Source organism: Gopherus flavomarginatus, chromosome 3 (assembly GCF_025201925.1).
Source record: "Gopherus flavomarginatus isolate rGopFla2 chromosome 3, rGopFla2.mat.asm, whole genome shotgun sequence".
NCBI lineage: Eukaryota > Metazoa > Chordata > Testudines > Testudinidae > Gopherus > Gopherus flavomarginatus.
This window is the reverse complement of record NC_066619.1, coordinates 106,774,720-106,794,967: the sequence shown is the minus strand read 5'-3', so window position 1 is coordinate 106,794,967 and position 20,248 is coordinate 106,774,720. Positions and strand designations below refer to the sequence as shown.

The window sequence follows — 20,248 nt, the reverse complement described above, 5'->3', positions numbered from 1 at the left end:
TTTTTTAATGAGTGTCATCAGCATGGAAGCATGACCTCTGGAATGGTGGCAAAAACCTGAAGGGGCATATGAATGTTTAACATATCTGGCATGTAAATACCTTGCAGTGCTAGCTACACAAGTGCCACGTGAATGCCTGTTCTCACTTTCCGGTGACGTTGTAAATAAGAAGCAGGCAGCATTATCTCCCTTAAATGTAAACAAACTTGTTTCTCTTAGCAATTGGCTGAAAAAGAAGTAGGACTGAGTGGACATGTAGGCTCTAAAGTTTTACATTGTTTTGTTTGAGTGCATGTATATAACAAAAAAATCTACATTTGTAAGTTGCACTTTCACAATAGAGATTGCACTACAGTATTTGTATGAGGTGAATTGAAAAATACTATTTTCTTTGCCATTTTTACAATGCAAATATTTGTAATAAGAATAATAATATAAAGTGAGCTCTGTACATTTTGTATTTTGCTGCCCCAAGCACGGCAGGCAGGCTGCCTTCAGTGGTTTGCCTGCAGGAGGTCCCTGGTCCTGCGGATTCAGCGGCACGCCTGCAGGATGTCCTCCGAAGCCGCGGGACCAGCAGACTCTCCGCAGGCAAGCCACCGAAGGCGACCTGCCTGCCGCCCTTGCGGCAACCAGCAGAGCGCCCCCCGTGGCTTGCCACCCCAGGCACGCGCTTGGCGTGCTGGTTCCTGGAGCTGCCCCTGCACTTTGGATATAAGGGTGAGGCAGTAACCTTAGGGTTTAGGGTAAGGATTAGAGTAGAAGTTAGGGGCCAGGGATTCAGCTGGGACGAGGGGCGGGGGGAATTAGGGTTCCAGAGAGTTCCTTTTGCCTGCTGCACCAAATGCGAATTCTGTGGTTCTGATTTTAGTGGGAGTCAGGCTGCTGGAAACCTCTCACCACCCCCTACTCTGTCATAAACCCCCTCTCTCCAGCTGAGCATTCCATTAGTTAGAGCTCCTTCCATCTCTTTCTGGATATGTAGCCCATCTTAACTTCCAGTTGATGTGGTCCTCCAGCTTTCATACCCTGCCTCTAGACTTCTTCCTTCCTGAAATCTATACATCTCCTGTGATATCCAATGTGACAGCTCTCAGTCAGGAGCCACAACCCAACTGCCAGAATTCTTTTGTGAAATCTGGCTTAGTCCGCCATTCCTCCTACTTGTCCCAGTTTAATTAGGATATTTTCCCTGACCCCCATGTCTCTCAGCAGCTGCATCTATTTCTCTGCTCCTCCTGATGCGTGTCATTCCCTAGCCCATCACCCAGGTGCTGGGGGCTCTCTTTCTCCTCGACATTTAGCTGCCTCTCGTAATGCACTAGCAGAAAGTTGCCTCCCAAAACATGAAGGGTAAAAGATTTAATCAAAAACTTGTTAAATCTATCACAACACTATGCTGAGCACATTGAGTGCAAATAACTATTGTTGGATTTATGGAGTGGACTTATTGATCCAAATCCTGAGATTCTCAATTTCTACTCAATTTTTATTCTTCCAGTTGAAGTCCAGTGAGTCACAATATCCCATGGAAATCAATGGGAGTTTGCCTGAATAAGGACAATTATTTGGACATATGATGGTGTGGTGACTTTGGTCTTTTGGAACAGGCACGGTGGATGTATGTGATTAACTCTCCTTGGATAGCAAATACATATATTAATCCGAAAAACATGCTCTTACAAGCGTTTCCAGGTTGATGTCCTGTTACTAATGATAAATCAAAATATAGATAGTCAGCCTTCTCTATCCCTTTGAAATGGGTTCCAGGGATAATTCCTTTTCTGGTATTTCCTTGCGGCTTGTCTGCATTGGTGCTGTGCTGCCCATGAGTCAAATGGATGGTGTGAGCGTAACAGAAAAAGTGTGAAGACGTAGGGTCTCCATACACTTAGGTTATGTCTAGACTGCTGCCAGCTCAACACTCTGGGGATTGAGTTAGTGGGTCTAATGAAGACCCACTAAATCGATGGTAGAGTGCTGTCCGGTCAACTCCAGTACTCCACCCGGAATGAAAAGAGTAAGGTACGTCGACGGGAGAGTGTCTCCTGTCAACCCAGTATGGTGTGGACACCGTAGTAAGTAAGCCTAAAGTACGTCGAATCCAGCTACTTCATTCACGTAGCTGGAGTTGCATAACTTAGATTGATTTACCATGAAAGTGTAGATATAGCCATAGACTGAGAATGTTCAGCAGATCCCTTAGGCCCGTGGTACTTGGGAATGAAATTCCCCCCTCTTTCTTACACACACTGTCAATCCAAGCCCTCTGTGAAAAAGCTTTGTTCATTCCTTCCCCTTCCTACACACTCTTTCCTGGTTTCTCTCCCCAGGAAGGGGTAATCCCCCTCTGGATGTGAGTGCTCTTATAGTTGTTTTAACAAGCTCTTCTTTGTGAGTCTTTGATTCTAAGAGTGTGCAGGAGGCCCACTTCTCACATAAGTGTTCATGTTCACATGTGGTATGTAAACCCATATAACTGGGTATTATGCTTCGCTCTAATGAAGGTCAAGCTCAGCAAACAGGTCAGGAAACTCAGTAACATTCTGCTGCCATTCATCATTTAAAAAACTTTCTGGTGTAAACCTCACATTTTCCGGATCAGGTGACATGCCAGACCCAGAAACTTTGGAATCCTAGGCATGCCTTAACCACGTTAACATTTTTCACTTTATATAATAGATCACTGAGCTCATTTCCATTAAGATCAGTCCCGCAGTCCTTACTCCGGTAAAAGATCCAATGAGCTTCACTACATCATAACATTTTTTGCTTACATTCATCTTATCTTAGAGGTTATAAAACTGTACATCATCCTCTGTGTTTTACGGTATGTTTCTATTTACCACCAAGCACATCTTTTTTTTTTTTTTTTTTTAATTAAAAAAAAATCCAGTTTCAGGTTAAACTTACTGACACATTTTTCATCAGCTTTTGCTTTTAGCACCAACCTGCTTTTAATTTTTACTTTCTTTTAAAAATGTTAAACCAAGATCAATGTAACCTCCTAGGATAACATTTTTAATGGCAAAAGAAAGTTCCCAAGCAGGGAAGGATAAGCAGCATTATTGAAATAAGTGAGTAGCCAACATTTCCTGTTCTAATTTAACATTTTCTGTAGCACCAGAAAAGAGCCTGTACAATGTATTAAAAGCAATACTTTACACCTAACTACACACACAAGAGCCTATCCTCCCCGTGAGGTGCACAGTGCTATGTACAATACTCCCATTAATGTTAATGGGAGTTACAAGCCTGCACTGAGCAGGGAAATTCTCCTCAAGTATCTCTGTTTACTGCCTGTCTGATCTATTCGCTCACAGTTTTAGACTTAATGGGTAAATTCCCAAAGCCCAGCGCAATGGCTGAACCTTCAAAAATGCATTGTGCACGCATTTCCCACCCATGCAATTTTTGAATATGCCACATGCTTGGGGCTTTGAATATATAGCCCACTATTACATACAGTAATTATACTGCTCATTTCAGCTGTGGAGCTCTAATATATACATTTATTTGAACTTACAGTTAGATGGATACTTATTTAAATTTTCTTATTTCTTTTTCTACAGACGGTGTTTAAAGCTGTGTCTATACTGCCCTGCAATTTGGACTAAAGTGCTCACCAAAATGCTGCACTGTAAATCCCCCATGTGAGTGCAAACTAAAATGTACCTAGTTTGCAATAAGATAGTCCTGTTTGAAGAAGACTACGTAAATGCAAAATAGGTACCTTTTAGTTCACCTCCACAGTGTCCACATGCAGGGGAGGGGTGCAGGATTTTGGTACGTTCTGTAATTCACAACTCCAACAGTCCATACTACAGGGCAGTGTAGACAAGCACTAAATTAACCTGCACCTGATCCTGGGCCAGATCATCCCCAGCGGATCTGCATGGAGAGTGGGCCTTCTGTGTGCAGATCTCCCTCTTATTGTATAGAACAGGGGGAATGCCACGTTGATGGCACTAACCCCCTTTGCTGCTGTCCCGAGCCAATGCTCCTTCACTGGAATTACATATGGCTCGATGTTTGGGGCTGCTACATTCCCCAACAGAGACCAGGGACTTGCATATGGAAATCTGACCAACTTGGAGTGATTGTCTCCATTTCTTCTATTTACCAGCTGTGGTGGACAGTGGAGCAACAGCTACTCTTGTAGCACGACTGCTTGTCTCATCGTGGAAGGGATTTTTTGTTTGTTCGTTCACCCAAATCAAAAGGATTGGGAAGAACCATAGTCTCAAAAATCTCATACTCCAAATCATCCCAGCAGAGGAGTACGGTTCAAAAAAAACTCCACAAAACTAACCATGTTGAGTTTTACTTCCTTCCTACTTGCCTCTCTTACTGACAATCCCATGCAAGGGAAAGTCTGGTCCTGTTAGGGACAAAGTACCTACCTGTACCCTGAAGAACATGTATTAATAAAGAATAATTATTGTCATGTGAAAAAAATAGCAGTTTTGAATGTATTTTCAAAGGCAAAGAGTTCTGATAAATGTGAAAATAGGAGTGTTCTTTTGTATAGCATGTTAGATATGAAATGTTGATTAATAATGTTAATCAAAAAAAACTTTTATACGTAAGCCCTTTTATTTTAAACAAATTCATTATTGGTTATACCTCAGATGATATTTAATCCATACTATTTATGTTTTTTTCAATTTAGAATGCAAATAATGAAATCACTAAACACTCAACCACCATTAAGTCTCTGAAAAATGAAGCCCAGGAAAAAGAAGAAAGGATGCGGGAACTACAGGAAAAGTATGTTCTCGTCCTCTATCTATTGTGTTTGGTGCCACCCAGTGGCAGATATGTGATTTTTCCAAGATTAATCATTTCAGATCCAGACTTTCTGAGAGAAACCTCCCTCTCTCTCTCTCTCTCTCCTTTTGATAAATCTTGCAAACTGTTCAAGCTTTTCAGAAAATCAGAATAGTACATGCTAAGATCACATTTTGTATAAACTGATGAGTGATTAGCTGGCTACAGTTTCTGCACTGTAATAAGAATATCTAAAGTCAGAATTCAGACTCTAGAGTGGACTTAGTTATCCTTGATGTAAATCTAAATGAATGCCTCAGCACTGCTAAAAGCAGTCTTTCAAATACAGTAATTCTTTGCCTGGGGGCTAGGAGACATGTCAAGGTTTAGATGCTTAAACTGGATTAAATATCCAGTCTTTTATTTGTAAAAAGTGCAAAAGGACAGTTGTGTTTGTTTATATTTGAATTGATTAAGATTTATTTTAACTTTGGAATTCGTGTATATTGATTTTGACATATACCACTGAGATTTTTCCCTCCTAGCTTCATAGTGTAAAAGCAGCTGTAGTGCTGTTCTTCAGTTATATTTAGGATATGAATATAACCTATTCGCACATTTATGAACTTCATGTCTGATCAAAAGTTTTTTTTTAAAAACCAATCCAACCATCCCCAATTTTTTATTTTAGAGAATCTGTATAATTTTCCTTATTGATACAATTTGCTCACTTCAAATAGAGATGATTATTTAAAAATACTTTAATAATGTATATTTTCTAGTGGTTAATGCCTTAAGAAAAAAAAATAAAGAAGCCTTCTACTGTTGTGTGTAGATTTAGATTAAAAATATTGGTACTGTTTATTATATTGTTTTTATATAATACATACAACATTTGCTTTGCCAAAAGTATTCCATGTAGTCACTCAAATAATACTAATGTGTCAATACAAACATGAAAATAGATTGAAGGAATATATTGTACTATAGTTTTCTTGCTGATTTCATATGGTATTGACATGATATCAGCAATGTTTTATATATCAACATACTGCTACCATTCATTTTGTTTTATATGGAAAAAACAGTCCAGCTATATGAACATATTCAGTAATTACTCAATATTTAGATTTAAAATATTAATTTGTACTCTAGCTGGAAAAGCATTGCATGAGGCATACATTTCTGCATCATAAAATTTCGAAGATGTCACATGAAGTGTGAGTTTGATTTTTCAAGAGGCTTCTGTTAAAATACTGCTAAATTATGTTATAAGATTTTGCAGTTTTGTGAAAGAAATGACAGTGTGGTTTTTCAGATGCTACACACTGATACAATTTCCCTTTATTACAGTGTATTATTGAGTTCCAGAAATGGAAATGTTTTTCCCTTTTTTAAAAGAATTCTACCAACATAATGATTGGAAAGTATCTATCACATAATAGTAACCATTTTTTTCTTAATTCATTAAAGTTGCTAAATGTTTTTTCTGAACAGCTGCTTCTCTTTTATAAATATGCACTAAAATATTATTGTTGTGCTTTCACGTTAATATAGTACAATACAGTACAAATCACTGTAAAACTGTAAACCACAATAAAGTGGAACCTTTGAATTAATAGGACTAGGACTGTTAGTTAAAAGATTAAATATACTATGTTGTGCTTCAGGAATAAAATAAATTGCAACTATTTACATCACCATTCTTGGAAACTAATCAAAAGCTATATGAAAAATACTTAATGTACATTAATTCATTTTAATTGTTTAAAGTATCCATTTTCTAACTATATTTCTTGATAGTGTGCATACTGTGATTTTTTTCCCCCTTATTTCAAGAGTTTCTCGAATGGAAAGGGACATAAATATGAAAAGACATTTGATAGAAGATTTAAGGTCTCGTCTGAAAGCATACCAGGAAACTGAAAAAACCTTTAATGAAACATTAGAAAGTTTTGAGAAAAAGGTACCTCTTGTTTGTTGTTAATATTTATACCAAAAATAAACTGCTTTTGATTTGCAGAAGTTATTCCAACCAATTATACAAATAGCACCACAGTTTTAAGCATACAATACATTTCGTTAACTTATTGCAGTTCTATCTATTTTGGGTTTATATGAATTTGGTACTTGATGGTTGCATTGATTAATTGTATAATTCACCATAATTCAATGTATATACATAAGAAATGTAACTAAATAATGAGAATATATAGAAAACTCAGTGTTGATATTTTCTGTGTGTAGCCTTGATGGAATGTCTGACATTTTACAACATTATAAAATGCATTGGAGATCAAACAAGGATAATTCTATACACAAAATATATTGACATATATTTTCCATCTACTTTAGTTAAATTCTTTAATATTTAAAAAAATATAAATTCCTGCAGTATTATCAATAATTCAAAATTCAGGTTTTATCATTTCATATGTTGTTTCTATATTAATTAAAACTTACAGGTCAGCATTCAAATGATTGTTTTTTCCTAAATAGCTAAAGGCATTTCATGGAAGTTGGTAGATCTTAGATGTGATAGGACATCTTTTTATAATATCCATACAGTGCATTATCCCTGACAAAGAGAGCAGACTAGTGGGTCTCTATGAGGTTATACAATGTATGACCCCAAAATAGAAATAAACAATTTGCCGAGCAAGACATACTTTTATTCTCTTCGAAAGCGAGTGCTGGCTGCACGGCTCATACAGTAGTCTGTGCTTGCAGTCATTAAGCATTGTCAGCTCCAGAGAGAGCTGCTCTCTTACCCCCAATGCCAGAGATAAGGTGTCATTAAGGAATCCTCAACCAGAGAGAGAGGGATAAAGTGAGGAAAGAGCAAGCTAAATACCTGGTTTTGTTTTTAGAGAAAATAGTTTAGAGTTCAGTGTAACGCTTTGCTCTTATGCGTTGCTCTTTGAGCATTTTCAGCATCCCATTTTTCAGCTTCAACAGAGTCAGAGCCCATATATTTCTATTGTTATTTGTAGAGGATGACATTGAAAAATATAACATTATCTTCAGTTGAAAATCAGAGAAATTCACCAATACTGTATATTATCTGTAGAACTGTGTGATTAATACAATCTGCCATCAGAGTAAAGTGATTTTCTAGAAATATTCTTTTATTTCAATTTAGCTTAAATCACCACTCACTACATATGACAAAGTTATAATGAGTTATCCAGAAGACTATGCATGCCATCACATTGTAGACAATTACCATTTTCTCAGCTAAGTTTTGATTTTATGCCTTTCCCCCCTATGATTAGAAAGATTTGAAACTAAGGCTTAGCTCATTGTATTAGTGAAACATGTCTAAAAGCTACAATCCAACTAGTAAACTTAAGAGCTTTTTTTATTCACATATCATACCTGTCTAGACTCTCACTCTTTATGCAACCATTTTACATAAAATAATCTATGGGTGTGTCAGTAACAGCTGCTTATTAAATGCCTAGGGTGAGTGCTGGAAATTCTACCAAGTTTTTAGCCTAAATACAAGGTTATACAATAAAAACAAAAATAAGTGTGCTTGTGATTTGGTTCGTGTTTTTAGGTTTTCTGTCTAAATAATCAAATTGCCTGTGGTTTTACTTCAGGTAAAGACATTGACTGAAGACTGTTCAAACAAGAAAACATCAATTGATTCACTAAAGCAAAGGCTTAATGTAGCTACAAAAGAGAAATCACAGTATGAACAGATGTATCGCAAGGCAAAAGATGAGTTGGGGAAAAAGGTATATTATTATAGTGTTGCTGGTTAATGTAGAAAAATGTATTGCCCCTTTTTCCTTGACTTTTTCATGCACAGTATTTTAAAAAAATGAAAAGTTGCAAGGTCAGCAACTTAATTTTTAAAAATACTTATAGAAGAATATAAAACAGAACAATAGTAACATCTCTCTATATAAGGTTTTATTTAGTTTGGCTTGAAGCTATATTATCTTATTATTACTGAAAATTCAGTCCCTATAACATATGGATATAATGTATATAGAGTCTGTGAAATTGAATTTTATGTATTATAAATGGAATGTCCCATAATGTTAACTAATGATGTGTATTTTTTAGACTAAAATTACATCACAACTATCTCCCAATACCAGTTCTTTTTTCATGTTTCTGTACTTCAGGATCTCAAGCTTACCAATCTAGAAGGTAAAATGATTGAAGCTGAATGTGCCATGACTGAACTTGAGACTACTGCATCGCAGCAACTCCATGGCTTGGCAAAGCAAAGTGGGCAGGCACTGGAAGTAGTGCAGAAGAAAATGCTGCTGGCCAATGACAAAGTGGAAGAATTCATAACATTTGTGAAGGTTGGAATTTTGTTTCTCTTTTGATCATTTGACCAGACACCACCACAAGCACAAGCTATGCAAGTGGTCTTTTGGGCACCATACTTCGGCGTGTCAGCAGGTCCAGAGTGGGAGGAGATAAACGACAGCCAAGTCATCAGCTCTCAGTATAAGCTCCCACTAGTTGTAAGGCCAATCTTTGTCTATGACTGCCTGTGCTGTCTATCCAAGAGAAAAAATGCCCTGGTGGTTCTATTTCAAATGGGTCTAGAATTGGGCTGTCAATTAATCACAGTTAATGCATGCAATTAGTGCAAAAAAAATTCACTATATTAAAAAAAATAGTCACAATTGATTGCAGTTTTAATTGCACTGTTAAACAATAACAGAATACAGGTTTAAATTTATTATTTTATTTTTGGGTATATTTACACATTTTCAAATATATTGATTTCAAGTACAACATAGAATACAAAGTGTACAGTGCTCACTTTATATTATTATTTTGATTACAAATATTTGCACTGTAAAAAGATAAACAAAAGAAATAGTATTTTTGAATTCACCTTATAAAAGTCTACTTCTTGTTCAGCAGTCCTACTTCTTGTTCAGCAGTCCTACTTCTTGTTCAACAAATCCCTAAAACAAAAAAGCTTGTTTACATTTGCAGGAGATAATGCTGCCCGCTTCTTGTTTACAGTGTCACTTGAAAGTGAGAACTGGCATCTGCATGGCACTGTTGTAGCCGTCATTTTTGCAAGGCATGGCAGTGTTGTAGTTGGCATTGCAAGTTGACGTTGCAACGTGCCAGATATGCTAAACAGTCTCATGCCCCTTCATGCGTTGACTTATAGGCTCTAAAGCAGGGGTAGGCAACCGATGGCACAGGTGCCGAAGTCCGCACACGAGCTGATTTTCAGTGGCACTCATACTGCCCGGGTCCTGGCCCCAGTCCGGGGTGCTCTGCATTTTAATTTAATTTTAAATGAATCTTCTTAAGCATTTTAAAAGCCTTATTTACTTTACATACAACAATAGTTTAGTTATATATTATAGACTTAGAGAAAGAGACCTTCTAAAAATGTTAAAATGTATTACTGGCATGCAAAACCTTAAATTAAAGTGAATAAATGAAGACTCGGCACACCGCTTCTGAAAGGTTGCCGACCCCTGCTCTAAAGTTTTACATTGTTTTGTTTTTGAGTGCAGTTATGTAAAAAAAATAAAAAATTCTATATTTGTAAGTTGCACTTTCATGATAAAGAGATTTCACTACAGTACTTGTATGAAGTGAATTGAAAAATACCATTTTTTTATAGTACAAATATTTGTAATAAAAAATAATATAAAGTGAGCACTGTACACTTTGTATTCTGTGTTGTAATTGAAATCAATACATTTGAAAATGTAGAAGAAGATCCAAGAATATTTATAATACATTTAAATTGGTATTATATTATGGTTTAACAGTGCAATTAAAACTGACATTAATCACACCTATATTTTTAATCTCACAATTAATTGTGATTATTTTTGTAATCATTTGACAGACCTAGTCTAGAATAGTGAATTTACATCTTTCATGCATTAAAGAAAGTAGTTCACAATCTTTAGCTAGAATAAAGCACTAAGCTTGCTGCTTATGTGCACACATTTTTATGAAGATTTTTGTAAATGTGAAATGAGATATCTAGAACAAATTGATAAATTATACAATACTAGGTCACCAGGACCAAATGGCATTCACCCAAGAGTTCTGGCTAAAATAAGGAACATCTGCATTAGGTCTAACCTATCCATTTCTAGTTTCTCTCTACGTGTATCCCAGGATACTGGAGTCTGTTTTCACTTATGATGTAATTCTAGAGTAACTTCATTGAAGGCAATGGAATTTCACTGGTGTAAAACTAACGGGAGAGAAGAATCAAGCTTAAGAGCTTGTTCCATGTTCCCCTTTTCTCTATAGAACAGTAGTGGGTGGCCTGACAGGGTAATCCACTGGGGGGCTGCAAGACAATTTGTTTACATTGACTGTTTGCAGGCACGGCTGCCCACAGCTCCCAGTGGCCATGGTTCACCGTTCATGGCCAATGAGAGCTGCGGGAAGTGGCACAGGCCTCAGGGAGATGCTGGTTGCCACTTCCTGCAACTCCCATTGGCCAGGAACGGTGAACCATGGCCATGGGAACTGCGGGCAGCCATGCCCATGGATGGTCAATGTTAACAAACTGTCTCATGGCCCGTCAGCGGATTACCCTGATGGGCCACGTGCAGCCCACAGGCCGCAGGTTGCCCACCACTGCTATAGAATCTCTTACATGACTCCAGTTACTTTTTTTTTAAGTTTGCACTGTCTCTTCTATTCTCTTCAGATGACTGTCAATTTTCCATTCTCTTCATTTTTTTACTTTGGTGTTTGGCCCTCCCTCTTGTCTCAATACTTAACTCTTGTCACGGGATACTTGTCTCCATATGAATTACTCATCCAGTTGCAGTTATCTCTTGTTTCTTCAATTTAACCTCTTTGTTTGATGTCTTATTCTGGGTCATCACTTTAGCATACTAATTTGGTCACTCATTAAACCTAACTTATTTTTATTAGTGCAAACACCACACTCTGTCTCTGGCATTAATCTCTTGTGTTTATTCCTTTTTCTCATCACCATCTTTCTCTTTCTCTCCTTTATTATTATTTATTTTCTCTTCCTGAGCCACAACACTCCATCCATCATATGATCCTTTCAGGACCTCCAGTCCATCTGCCTATTCCCAATCTTTACATTTCAGCCACCTTATTCTTCTCCTTCTAATTTCCCCCTTTCTTCTGTTTGCTTCTTCTCTCCACCCTCAGCTCTCCCCACCTGCTCCTCCCCACACATTTCTTTGCTTTTGCTTCTTTCTCCCTCCAACCTATGTCCTTTGTCTTCTCTTACTTGTGTTTACTCCTCCTCTTACCCTGCAAGGTGCCTCTAGTAAAAGGGACCAGGCTGAATTTCTACAATATAATACAAATTCATTCTTTCCCATTCAAGTCTATTTTCAAACATTCTAAACAACCCTACTTCTTTGGCAAAATTCTGTGTGTTTACCCCTCCCTTTGTCCCCCATGTCTCTTCTATATCTTACTTTCTCTCTATAAACTCTTATTGCAAGGGCTTTGTTTCAGTTCTCATCCTTCTCAATCTGCCACTTTAACACAGCCAATCACCCTCTTCTCTGCTTATTTCTCCTACCTTTACACCTGTTCCTTGATAAATCCCTATGTGCTCTATAATCGTGTCTCCCTGGTTTCTCTTTTCAGTTCTCGTTCTTTCTGTCTACTCCCTCCTTAGTTCTCTTTGTGAGCTTATCTTCTCTCTTAGTTTCATCTAAATCTTTTGTGCATGATATTAACACGTCTTTCCCTCTGCCCCAACTGTCTCACCAAGTCCCATTGCTTCTTCCTGCAACACATCTCTAAAACTCATCTGCTTCATCCCCACTGCTAAAATACTTGCCCTGAAGCAGTCTCCTACATAGCCTCCATGCCTCTCATCTCACCTCCATTCAATATATGCAAAATGTTGCCACAAATTAATACTCTTCATGCACTTTGACCTCACTGCCTTCTTGAACTACCTATACTTGCTTCCTCTCATATTTGGCAACTTAAAGCTTCTTGTCTTTGCTTTCAATTTGCTCCACATCTCTATACCTGCCTACATCTATTCTCTTCTTTTTCATTTTCTCTCAAGCCCATCTCTGACAATCCCATTTATATTCCTTTTCCACTTCCATCTTCATGTTTTTTGCCAGGCTGCACTTTATGCTCTCTCCTTGTATGCAAATCAGCCATCTTTTCTTCTTTCATCTCCACTCATGTGAGTCATTCTTATGTGAAGCCTTTAATTGTGTTTTAGCCAATAGGAAAATGTTTGCATTTTTCATAATGTACCTCAGAAGCAAGCTACAGCAGATTACCCAAACAGAGCACACACAGGCTTGGACCTCACTACAGTATATTCACGATGAAAAGGTTTAACACTCCCTAGCATTTGCTACTGAATTACCAGGCAGGAATCTAATTAAAGGAATGGGTGGCATATTATGCACTCGTAACACCTGTTGCCTATTATTTAGATGATATAAATGACAGCACTTAAAGTTTGGACTTTCAATATATATATCATTTTATAGATATTTCCTTTTCTATATTTGGTTTAGATTGTAAGTTTTTGGATCAGGGACTGTATCAAAGACTGATAACAAAGAAGTTAGGGGTGATACGTGCATAATATACCACCCGTTGCTTTAATTAGGCCCCTGCCTGGTAATTCAGTAATAAATGTTATGGAATGTTAGAAAAATTTCTTCATGAATATATTGTGGTGAGATCCAAGTCTGTGTGCTCTGTATGTTACTCATTTGCTATAGTTTTCTTCAGAGGGACAATATGAAAAATTCAAACATTTTCCTATTGACTAAAACATAGTGAAAGGCCTCACATAAGAATGACTCGCATGAGTGGATATGAAAATTGAGAAAAGGGTCTGAGATTGTAGGAATTGGGAATTAGTGACAAAGTGGCTGGTTGTATTGGGGAGATTCCTGATATTTGGAAAATGTTCTGGGCCTATTTGGTGATCCGGATCTCTGCCTGGCAAAAAAGCAACACACACTCACTCTCCAGTCCATGGACCCTCCCACTCCGGGAACCAGTTTCCTGGAGAAGGAGGAAGTAAGATAAATCCTTGTCAGCGACACTCAAAATTCTCCAGGAGCAATGGGGGAGAAGAGAAAACTCTACACATTCTCAGTGGTACCTTCCTTCTGGTGATGTTTCTTTGCCTGTCCATACCCGAGGCGTAGGTGACCTGGATAGTGATCCTCTTTCACTTCCTTCATTGCTGGGTCTAGGATATGAAAAGAACACAGGCCAATAGTGGTTGCCTAGATATGATACAGGATGGGCATGATGATATATGGCCAATATTTATCTCACTGAACAGAGCTACTCTTCATAGCATTCATCAGATTTACAGTTTGATTTCTTCATCCTTGGTAGAAGTGGACAGTTGAACTTTCCCACCAGCAAGAGGACTTGCACGTTCATCAGCCATGTCTGCATCAGAAGATACTAAATGCAGTGGGAAGAGCGTGGAATGCAGAGGCTAAAAAATGCTTAGTATTTTAAGTTAGGAATGGACTAGTCTCCATTAAATAAGAGAACTAGAGATTACTGCACAGACAAAATCCATGTAATTTAAAAAAATCTGCTACTGTTAGTTTGTCCAAAGATCACTTTATTAGGTTACAGGGACAGCTTAGAAATGAGAATGGTTATTGTACCATTTATGTAAATGAACACTATCAGTTTTGCTTTGAAAGTGAACACCTTGGACATGGCTGTAAGTTGATAGGAAATGTGTTCCCAATTGGGAACATTTAAAAGCCAGAAGAAAACCATCTGGTCCATTAAGCAGGCTCTTAATTGTCATCACTTTATCTAGAAAAAATATCCAGTGTGATTCTTTTGTATTGTGCTGTAGCAGGTGATGGAGTCTGACAAGCTGTGTTCTACCTGAATCAACCAAATACATGGTTAAAGGAAAGCAACTCAGTTTGATGAAAATCAGTATTTTCATTTGCAAAACACAGCCCTCATGGAGTTTTATAAATGGCAAATAATGCAGCAAATGCCCTGCAAGTGAGGATGTTCTACATGCAAAACACAACTTGTCTCTCTCTATTAAAAAAAAAAAAAGAAGAAGAAGAGAGAGAGAAAAAACTTACCATTTTAAAAATCAAATACAGATCATTTTTTCTACTAGGAGTGCTGGTTTCGGGGAAAAAAGAGAACCACAGCTTTTATTAGGAAACAGCAACCGTTGATGGTTCTGAGAAGAAATTGGTGATAAATTAAGTTGATCTCCATCAGGATTACTCTGCAGCTGGGATTTAGGCAAATTGAATCAGAGGCCTGAATAGTGTCAGTGAATATCTATTAGACTGTAAACAGAATAATAGGCTCTGTGGATTTTAATGAATGAAGTGAATGGCTGAACTCCTACTGTTTAGGGATGGCATATGATTAGTGATGCATACAGTACAACAGTATAATGTAAATGTCTTAATGGATAGAATCTTGATTAATAAAATTGAAGGATAAATAGGGAGCTTTTCCTTACTCAACATTCTATATTATATTTAAGCTGTAGAAAAAATGATTTCACTTGGGTTTTATCTCTGTAACAGATAAAGATGATATGGATGTAGATAAAATATCTAGAATATTATTTAACATTTTTTGTCTTCAGCCAGCATCACAATTTGGAAGAATTAGATTAAATGATCGATTCTATGTAACGAAATTGCAGGGTATAACATATTTCAGCAGCTGCATGTGTAATCCTCCTGAGTAAATGTCTGTACGTCTGAGTCACATAACTAATGTTGAACCTTATCTCGTAGTGTTACAGAGTTACAGTAATGCAACAATGTTATCCAAGCTTATAGAGCTGCTATAGTGAATATCTAAAGGAGTCTCCTTCCCTTGAGTCCTGTGTAGTGGCCTTTGAACAGAAATCACAAAAGGACTTCTATATATTCTTTTGGAACAAACCCATAAGAGAGTTTGACCAAACTGCAAATGAATCTCAAAAGCCAGTGGTGATCGTGTTACTGCTGCAGTGGTGGACCAATGGCTGTAGCTGGAGTAACTGTTCATCCTGCAGCAGGTGAACAGGTCAGAATTTGCAAACTATGGTGATTGTGTGGCAGCGCCTATTCTGTCAGTGGTGTTCCTGTGAGAGAGATTCAGTGTTTGCAGGGGCATAATTAGTAGCTGTTTTTCTGGACACTGTTAGGGTTTGGCCTAAGAAAATATCAAAGCTGGGGAGAATGATTGTGTGTGATGAGGGCTGAAGATTGTACCTAAAATTCTTAATTTGGAGGTATATCGTTGCGTCATCTGTAAGTGGCGAAGGGTCCTTGTAGTGGCCCCTTTATGGACTGCTTTGCGCAATTATTTCAGGTGATTGGAACAGTTTAGTGGTAATGCTCAAAAGATGCTCTTCAGCTTTTATATATGCTGTGTCTTGGGAAATTTTTCTTTTGAGTTTAGGCTGGGCTATCTCTTATAAGCTGATGGTACCCAGATGTCTATAGAGTTCTTCCTGGATTCTGAAAGGGACAGAATTTGCTTGAGCACTATTTTAACAACATTTTTGTTTTGTTAATGCATAAATGAAGATAAATCCTACCTGTCCACAAGTCATTCTGCTAACTGAGCTAGGAAAGAGATATGAGAAGAGTAGTATTTCTATAGTCTTCACAGTTCTTAGTTGGGGGATTGCTTCAGAGGGCCACTACAATTCATATTTGGGCTCTGTCCTTCACCACTGGTAAAATTAAGTGATCACATGCTAGTTATGATGAAGACAGGTTTTTACCATCTCATGAATATCACCAGACTTTGACCCCCTCTCTGGTATGTAAATCATGATGCCTGCCTTTGACACCAGTCAGATGATTGTAATAGGTTCCATATTAGTCTATTAAAACAATCAACCCTAAACCCTCATCTCTTGTCAGTGTCTACTACTGTGAGTGGTTTATTGGGGTGTCAGAGGGGATTCTGCTTATTGTCCTTGTCACTCAGTGCATTGGGTGTGTATTGGTGATTTTGTAGTTTTGTTTTTACTATTTAAAGACAGTTTTACTCTGGAAAATGACTACAAACTTTACATTTAAAAATGGCACTGTGGGATTCCATGTTTACTGAATGTTATTGATTCCAGATCAGATATGCATAATATACAAGTAAAGGGGTTTGTTTTTTAACCTTGAATTGCCAACTCTGCTAACTCTACCTGGGATTGGATAGTCAAATTAAATTTTTCCTCCTCAAGCATAATCTCCAATAATAAACGTGCTGACACCAAGTTATGCTCTCAGTGACATATGTACAGGGCTGTCTGGGGGAGGGGGCAATTTGCCCCAAGCCCCGGGCCCCACAGGGGCCCCCACGAGAATATAGTATTCTATAGTATTGCAACTTTTTTTTTTTTATGGAAGGAGCCCCCGAAATTGCTTTGCCTCAGGCATCCTGAATCCTCTGGGCAACACTGCATATCTATAGCTTATTGCTGTCATGCAATTGATTTGTTTCGTAATGACATAACTCTGATGTAAAAAAAAGAATAGAATCCAACTCACTCTCCCACCTGAGTTTGCTCTATAGTGCCTAACAGATTAAAAAAAAGTAATAAAAGCTCTTACTGTAATCACTAAAGTCAGCAGGTATGACTCTGAATGTGTACAGGGAGCAGATCTTTGGAGTAAGAACGTTATTTTACCTGGTCATTCTTTTTAGACTAGCACTGTACTTTAAGACATTTAATAGGCTGGCTACCAAATATCTTTCTGAGATTCTTACACGATTTTTATCAGCTCATTCACTTAGGTCTGAGAGTTATGGGGCTTTGGGAGCCAAAGTCTCAATAAGACAGAAGACGTGCTGTTTAGATCTATCATTCCATACCCCCCGATTTGTGGAATGCTCCCCCTCCTGATGTGAGCAGCGGCATAATTGGCCTCTTTTAAGTTAGGCTTGAATTTAGTTTGCTTTAGGTGCCTATTGGCCCTCATACAGAGAGTTTGTTTTCTATTTTTTATGTTTTGTGGATGTCTGTGCAGAGAGGCAGCATGGGCTAGTGGATAGGGCACTAGTCTGGGGGTCAAGAAACCTAGGTTCTGTTTATGTCTAGGTTGCTGACTTGCTGTATGATGTTGCTTCACCTCTGTGTTCCTCTATTTAGAATGTAAGCTCTTTAAGGCAGGGGCTGAATCTTATTATGTGTGTGGGCCCCTGATCTCAGTAGGGGGCTTTGAGCACTACTGTTTAAAAATAGATAATCATAGTAGTATTTTTGTGCAAGCTTTAAATGAACATCATTATTCTAATACAGTTTACAACTGTCTAAATTACAGGTAAACCTGGGGTAAATGAAGTCAGAATCAGCTCTAAAATCTATTACTGTGTTACAGTAAAGCACAATTTACAATATATAGGACTTGAAGATTGTAGGTCAGTGGTTTGAGCATTGGCCTGCTAAACCCAGGGTTGTGAGCTCAATCCTTGAGGGGGCCATTTAGGGATCTGGGGCAAAAGTCTGTCTGGGGATTGGTCCTGCTTTGAGCAGGGGGTTGGACTAGATCATCTCCTGAGGTCCCTTCCAACCCTGATATTCTATTATCATAATTACAGCTCATTTCACATAAACAGCATTTTGAGGTCATTAATATATTTTACCACGAATATTCTGTCCGATCACACTGACTATATGCATTTCAATTCAGATATTGTTCTCTAGTGCAGAGTAAGCTAATGTTTGTTTCTTCTTGCTGGGTCACAAAATATGGTGGTTGTTCTGTAGGTTTGGTGGCAGGATGACAAAGAACTATGGAGTCTTTACTGATATTACTTAAGAAAAACATGAGCCTGAAAATGATCTGACCCATAGTCTAAATTCCTTGACCTTCTACTCCCTACTGTATATCAAGCACTAAAATGATTGTAAAGATTAAATAGCATCTGTTACCAAATACCCCTCTTGTCAAGAGGTGTCTGACCTCCTCTATTCTAGGGATGAAGTGTCCATTTGATACAACTGCAGTGGGAAGGAGCTGTGCCCACACATCTACTCTGAGTTATATTACAAGAGATACCCTGAATATATTGAACTTTTAACCTCAAGACACATGTGGTAAGGATAAAAAAGGAAATAGAAAAAACAAAGTAATTATCAGCATTGGCTAAGAAATCTGGCTGCTGTTATAACAGAACATTAGCAGCAAAGCGAAGGATCAGATAGGAGAAAAAGACAATTGAAGAAACTCCTGTATGCAATTCTTTACATAGATTCAGGTTAGACTGTAACTAGCCATTCCTACCTGATTATTTAAATCTGGTTGTCTTAAAATTTGAAGTTGGTTACAATAAATCATTTAATTTGTATTGAACTAGTTAATCATTGAACAATTTTAAGGAAACTTGGCACAGTGTATTTAGTGTCCTTCAACTGCTAATCTTGAAATTATTCAAAAATATTTTAAACTGCTTATTTCCTGTAATTTTCCTCACCTGTGACTGCTTAAGAGAAGTCACTTAGAGGGAAATATAGTTAAAATGATGTACTCAAGGAATTAATTATGGCTTTATAACTCTTACTTCAACTACTTAGATCTTTTTACCTTTGTATTATGGAGGAATGATATGTAGGCAATAGGATGACCAGATGTCCCGATTTTATAGGGACAGTCTCAATTTTTGGGTCTCTTTCTTATATAGGATCCTATTATCCCCCACCCCCGTCCCAGTTTTTCACATTTGCTGTCTGGTCACCCTAGTAGGCAAACAAGGTTGGATGGAAAGTGAAAAACTATCAACAAAAAAGGCCTGATTCTCCTCTCGATTGCCCCAGCGTGAATCAGGAATAAGTCCACTAAAGTCAGCACAGTTACAGTACTGTAAAACTGATTTGAGATCAGAATTGGCCACAAAATTCCACACACTGACATTTCTATTTTCTGTCACTACCGTCACTATTTTTCTTCTTTTTTTCTGTTATAATATTAACTGACTTTTCAGGCTACATTTTTAAAAGGCAAAAAGTTGAGATCTGTGCTCCAAAACACTGTACATGAATACGCCTGCATTTCTTTTGTGAAAGAATGTATAACAGGTTGTTGTCAGCCTGTTTATGTGAACAAGGAAGAAGGCTTGATAGTATAGAGAGATGCATGTGTACTTAGTATTTAAATAGTATTTAAAACTATTTTTGGCAAGTATTTTTGGAGAGGCAGTTTAGTCTATGGATAGGTGCCACTGGCTCTGCCACTGTCTTGGTGTGTACCTCTGCTATTTGTCCCACCCTCTGTCTGTCTTGTCTGTTTAGAGTAGGTTATAAGCTCTTTGGAGCAAGGACTATCTCTGTGTGTTTTTACGGTACCTAATCTAAGCTGGGGCCTGTAGGTGCTACTATAATGCAAATAATAATACATAATAATAATAGTAATAAGTTGCATTCGTTTTCCAAGTTTAACATTCTGTTCTGCAACATTCAGATCATTTTCCTCAGTGAAAACTTCCCTCATGCTGCTATTTTCACAGGAGCCAATGATCTTCCTGGTTC

At 37.7% G+C, this 20,248-nt stretch overlaps 1 protein-coding gene across 6 annotated transcripts in view; it reads left to right on the top strand.

The window, feature by feature from the left end:
• Positions 1 to 20,248, top strand: part of CNTLN (centlein) — a 256,631-nt gene that overhangs the window by 215,108 nt on the left and 21,275 nt on the right. For all 6 annotated transcript variants that reach the window (XM_050944136.1, XM_050944137.1, XM_050944139.1 and 3 more), the window contains 4 exons: positions 4,673 to 4,770; positions 6,610 to 6,736; positions 8,376 to 8,513; positions 8,910 to 9,095. In XM_050944136.1, the coding sequence (XP_050800093.1) occupies positions 4,673 to 4,770; positions 6,610 to 6,736; positions 8,376 to 8,513; positions 8,910 to 9,095 (549 nt within the window). The remainder of the gene's footprint in view (positions 1 to 4,672; positions 4,771 to 6,609; positions 6,737 to 8,375; positions 8,514 to 8,909; positions 9,096 to 20,248) is intronic.